General features: G+C 39.0%; 1 protein-coding gene across 2 annotated transcripts in view; it reads left to right on the top strand.

The window, feature by feature from the left end:
* Positions 1–4,833, top strand: part of abcg1 (ATP-binding cassette, sub-family G (WHITE), member 1) — a 25,490-nt gene extending 20,657 nt beyond the window's left edge. For both annotated transcript variants that reach the window (XM_034138483.1, XM_034138482.1), the window contains 5 exons: positions 260–428; positions 843–943; positions 1,380–1,538; positions 3,220–3,338; positions 3,827–4,833. In XM_034138483.1, the coding sequence (XP_033994374.1) occupies positions 260–428; positions 843–943; positions 1,380–1,538; positions 3,220–3,338; positions 3,827–4,055 (777 nt within the window). In that variant the 3' untranslated portion in view covers positions 4,056–4,833. The remainder of the gene's footprint in view (positions 1–259; positions 429–842; positions 944–1,379; positions 1,539–3,219; positions 3,339–3,826) is intronic.
* The last annotated feature ends 1,034 nt before the right edge of the window (positions 4,834–5,867 follow it).

Below are 5,867 nucleotides of genomic sequence, written 5' to 3'. Positions count from 1 at the left end.
GACTTATAATGCTGACTCATGTCAGGGTTTAGGACTCATAATGCTGTCTCATGTCAGGGTGTTAGGACTTATAATGCTGACTCATGTCAGGGTGTTAGGACTTATAATGCTGACTCATGACAGGGTGTTAGGACTTATAATGCTGACTCATGTCAGGGTTTCAGTACTTATAATGCTGACTCATGTCAGGGTGTTAGGACTAAATGCTGAGTTGTGTAAAAGCTGCAGTAACTAACCCCCGCTCTGATTGGTGGAGCAGGTGCTGACTAACCTGAGGATCTCCTCTCACATCGGGATCGGCGTTCTGATTGGTCTGCTGTACCTGGGCATCGGGAACGAGGCGAAGAAGGTCCTCAGTAACTCGGGCTTCCTCTTCTTCTCCATGCTGTTCCTCATGTTCGCTGCTCTGATGCCCACCGTGCTCACATGTGAGTCCCAACAACACATTCACAAGTATCACACCGCAGTTTGAGGTACTAGTACTTTAAGAGAGTATCAGTGAGTGAGTATCTTCTCACACTATCTTACACTTCTACCCTGTGGAGTCATAGAACTACAGAGTGGGGAGAAGTACTCAGATATTGTACTTGAGTCAAAGTAAATTACCAGAATGTAGGAATACTCTGTTACAGCAGAAGTCCTGCATTAAAATCTGTAAAGTAACTATAGGTATTAAATAAATGTAGTGGAGTAAAAGTACACCATTTACCTTTAATATTTACAACTTCTAAATGTTTCCCTCCTCTTATACTCGCTTCTTCTTCGTTGGTGGATATGTGTTTTCTTTAGGAGAAATCTGAAAGTATTTTGTGTTTGACGTGTGATTGTTGTTTGTTCCTCAGTTCCTCTGGAGATGGGAGTGTTTCTGAGGGAACACCTGAACTACTGGTACAGTCTGAAGGCGTATTACCTGGCCAAGACCATGGCGGACGTCCCGTTCCAGGTAGATTACAATTTGAGAATATATTTGAACGTCTGAGAAAAATATTTATTACAAAAATTGAGGACACATTTGAACATTTGGGAAGAAAGTCAAACATTTGAGAAAAAAGTAGAACATTTGATAATTATTTTTACAAATTGAAGAACATTTTGAAAAAAATTGAAAATGGAAAATATATTTTAAGATTCCAGAAAAAATGTAAACATTTCAGATTTTTTTTTTCATAATAAAAACAAAAAATCTAGAATTTTTCTTTTTGAGAACACTTTGTTTTATAAATTGAGAAAAAAAAAAATCAAGAATAAAGTAAAGATTTGGATAAAAATGTTGCACGTCTTTTTAAGATTCTGACGTTTTAAGAGGGTTTACGGTTTCACTTTTCTCAATTAATTTGTTAGCAATAATAAAAACAAGTGTTTTGTAAAATGATGTCCAGGTGGTGTTCCCGGTGGTGTACTGCAGCATCGTGTACTGGATGACGGCTCAGCCTCCAGACGCCGGACGCTTCTTCCTCTTCCTGTCTCTCGGGGTCCTCACCTCGCTGGTGGCTCAGAGTCTGGGGCTGCTCATCGGAGCCGCATCCACCTCGCTGCAGGTAACCTGAACTCACCTGAACTCACCTGTACATGAACTCACTTGAACTCACCTGTACCTGAACTCACCTGTACCTGAACTCACCTCAACTCACCTGTACCTGTACCTGAACTCACCTCAACTCACCTGAACCTGAACTCACCTGTACCTGAACTCACCTGCACCTGTAACCAGGGCCGGTTTTTGGCATAGGCGACATAGGCGGTCGCCTAGGGCGCCAGATCTGGTGGGGCGCAGCGCTGGTAGCTCTGGGAGGGAAAAAAGCATTTTGTACTCATCCTGATTTTGCGCTCAAACTAATTTTCAGCCTTGATGTAACAACATTCATAATTAAGTCAAGGTAACACTCTTTTCACCCCGGTTACACTTTTCATTTGCCCTGTACGATGGGCGCTGTCAGTGATGAAAGTGGGGGATGTTGGCTTATCAGGCGCCCGCAGCTCACAGCCAAAGTGCGAGCGTGGGAGCGAGCGAGAGAGAGAGAGAGAGAGAGAGGGAGCCCCGGTACCGACTATTGTTGTTGTTAGCATCTGGTGCTAGCTGCGCTAACAAATATAAGAAGCTGTTTCTACAAGAAGGTAGAGGGAGAGCTCTCCTGTCAGACTGAGAGGCTCAGTGAGGTAAAGGACTCTCTGAGGGTCAGATAGTTCACTTTAGTCTAAGTTATCTCAGTAGGGTCTCAAACGGTTTGATCACAATTTATGTAAACAAATATTTCAAAGGCACTCCTTTATAATTATTAGGATAAATAAAAACATGTTTTCAAATCATTCCAATGTATACTATAGGACAGTAAACCAAAAATATCCTTCAAACTGGAGATATAAAAAAAAAAAAGCATAAATAAATAAATGTTAACTGGGTAAAATAAGATATAAATGAACAACCAAAATAAAATACGTTACATTTATTTGTTATTGGCTATGGTAGGTTATTGGTTATGTTCACATACTTATTTGATCTTTTTCATATGGGTGTTTAGAGTTGTACCCCCTAGATCAGGTCTCTAGTAATTCTGCTCAAAGTGCACCAGATTGAAGCATTTTGCTTTAAAATGTTAAAACAAATCGTTCCGGGGGGCTTACCTCCGGACCCCCCTAGAGGATGTGACTTCCACACCCCATTTAAAACATGTTCATACAATACTGAATACATTTGAAGCCTTCTTTGTGTATATAACCAACATGTCAATAAGTTTCTGTTTTTGTAGTTTGTTGGTCTTTTGTAGAGATTTTTCATTTATTCTTTAGTCTATTGTGTAATCCTAGGATGCTCTATTGGTCTTTATCGTTTCTACTGTACTGTAGGCCTAAACCAACCTGGGCTCCCCTGTACCTGAACTCACATTAACTCACTTGTACCTGAACTCACCTGCACCTGAACTCACCTGTAACTAAACCCACCTGTACCTGAATTCACCTGTACATAAACCCACCTGTACCTGAACTCACATTATCTCACCTGTAACTAAACCCACCTGTACCTGAACTCACATTATCTCACGTGTACCTGAACCCACCTGTCCTCAGCTGCACCTGAACTCACCTGTACCTGAATTTACCTGTAACTAAACCCACCTGTACCTGAACTCACATTATCTCACCTGTACCTGAACCCACCTGAACCTGTTATCCGTAACGTTGGTGTATTTAAATGTCTCTCCTGGTTTGTTTGTCCTGCAGGTGGCGACGTTTGTTGGTCCGGTCACAGTGATCCCAGTTCTTCTGTTTTCTGGTTTCTTTGTCAGTTTCGACACCATCCCCTGGTACCTGCAGTGGATGTCATACATCTCCTACGTCAGGTGGGGGCGCTGTTTCCTTACAGCACAGAGAGAAGAAGTATCTCATCGTGATATAATGACACTTTGCATATACTTTCACAAAAAAAGGTGGAATTTAGGCCTGAAAAACTGATTAAAAAAAAATCTAATATGAAGAAAAACTCCTTTCTATGAGATTCTACTATTTATTCAGTGTATAATTAGCAGAATTGAAATAGCTAAGCACATTTATTAAGGTTTTGAGATATTATGTTTCCCTTTGTGTTCCCTGTGACGGTCCTTTTGTACTGTCTTAAACCTTTCCTTAGAATAGAATGAATTATTATTATTAATTATTATTACGTTTTGCACATAAAAATGTTTATGATTATTGCATAGAAGAAGAGAAGTGTATATATTGCACATCACAGGTTTATTGCAAAAGATCTCAACTTGTATTGTCGTATTCAACGCTGATCTGAAACATGTCTGCGGGTTTCAAACCAATCTGCTTCCTGTCCGTGTTCCAGGTACGGCTTCGAGGGCGTCATCCTGTCCATCTACAGTCTGGACCGCGAGGACCTGCACTGCGACGCCGCAGAAACCTGCCACTTCCAGAAGTCCGACGCCATCCTGAAGGAGCTGGACATGCTGGACGCCAAACTGTACCTGGACTTCATCATTCTCGCCATCTTCTTCTTCTCGCTCAGGCTCATCGCATACTTCGTCCTGCGGTACAAGATCAGCGCCGAAAGGTAGAGCCCCACGAAGCCGTTAGCGTTTCGTTAACAGACTGTGGGAATACAGTTTCTACTGATACGTTTTTCTAAATCTGATGTATAGGGACAAGGATTAGTGCCGGACATGAGGGAATCAAGAGGGGTTCTGTTTTGAGAAACGTTTAAAAAATAAAGTCCACTTTTTGAGAATAACGTTGAAAATGTGAGAAAACTACATTTGAAAGTAAAGTCATAAATGCTGAGAATTTAGTCGACATGTCGGGATAAAAGAATAATCGGGATTAAAGACTATAGAAACAGAAATGTCGATAAAGACGTTGATATGCCAAGTATATACTTATATACATTTAAAGAATGAAGTAGAAAGATCGTGAATAAAGTTGAACATTTGAGAATTTTTCGGGAAAATCCAGAATGAATTCAAATTGGAGATAACATTTATGAAAATAATTCAAAATTTGAAAATCTGATTATCCTAAAAAATATGAGAAAGAAATTGTGGAAGAAATTGAGAAAAATATTTGAGTAAAAATGTGAACATTCGTGAATAAAGTCAACATTTTGAGAATGAAGATGAACATTTTGTAGATTTCTTAAAGGGTTTTAGGTTTGAATTTTCACAGTAAAATGAAACCTTGTTCTTGTAAAACTACATTCTGCCGGCAGAGGGCAGCACTGCCTCAGGTCCTTCAACACAAAGTAAATATATAACATTTCACTTTATTGTTTTGATGACTAAAAATGAACTTTAATCAGTGCTTTTCACACATTTCTTTCTTAGTTCTCGCATGGAAACATTTTAGATTACCTACATACATGTTTACCTTATATCATTTAAAATATCATCTTATTTGTATTACCTTATTGTTAACTGACTTCAAATGAAGTTATCAATAATAATAATAATACAAGTTATAGACCGCTATATATTTGAATATAATCGACTTAAATCCATTTTGAATGTTTTTTTTACTTTCTGTGAATTTGAAAAAGAATAAATCCCTAAAAGTAATTTAACTAAAAAGAAACCTGACAAACTTTCCTTTTATGCGATTATTCTCAAAAATTCAAAATGTGTGGCTTTGATAATCTTCTGTATATCTTGATTATTTCCCAACTGTTTCACAGATTCATTTTGTTTTAAGTAAAATTATAATTTTCACTTATTTCTGAGTCATAACGCTGGAGAGAATTAATTTAAATCAGACGAGAGGAGATCAGGGTTCTGCCGGATGTTCTGTTAGAGACGTGAGCGAAGAAGAGACTAGTGTCACTAGAGGACCAGCTGAGGACGGGAGCCGGTCTCCTGATCTGTGCCACAGCAAACCAGAGAATTCATTTCACAATTAAAGCCTCTCTGGTCGGGGTTAGTATTTTTTTTAAGACATTTATGTTAGTTTAGCCAAACACTGTGTTTCTCTGACTGTTTATCAATAAAGTGAAGACAAATTATTTGACAAAATTTAGACTTTATTTAATCTTTAGATCCTTGAAGATTTCCTTAAAGAGTCCCTATTCTTCTTTTTGTGGTATTCCTTCATTCACTTCCCGAACATAGTGACATCACTATGTAACACTCGCACTCCTATTGGCGTGATTGGCTGAGGGGACATCTCTAAGCGGTTGACCAATCACAGCAGAGTCGGCCAGCTAAATACTGATATACACCTGAACATCAGCAGGAGAGGACTCTTTAAAGTAGAGACACTACATACTGATATACACCTGAACATCAGCAGGAGAGGACTCTTTAAAGTAGAGACACTACATACTGATATACACCTGAACATCAGCAGGAGAGGACTCTTTAAAGTAGAGACACTACATACTG

This window comes from Trematomus bernacchii, unplaced genomic scaffold, assembly GCF_902827165.1.
Source record: "Trematomus bernacchii unplaced genomic scaffold, fTreBer1.1, whole genome shotgun sequence".
NCBI classification, from domain to species: domain Eukaryota; kingdom Metazoa; phylum Chordata; class Actinopteri; order Perciformes; family Nototheniidae; genus Trematomus; species Trematomus bernacchii.
The sequence above is the reverse complement of the archived record's forward strand: the minus strand, read 5'-3'. Positions and strand labels throughout refer to the sequence as shown.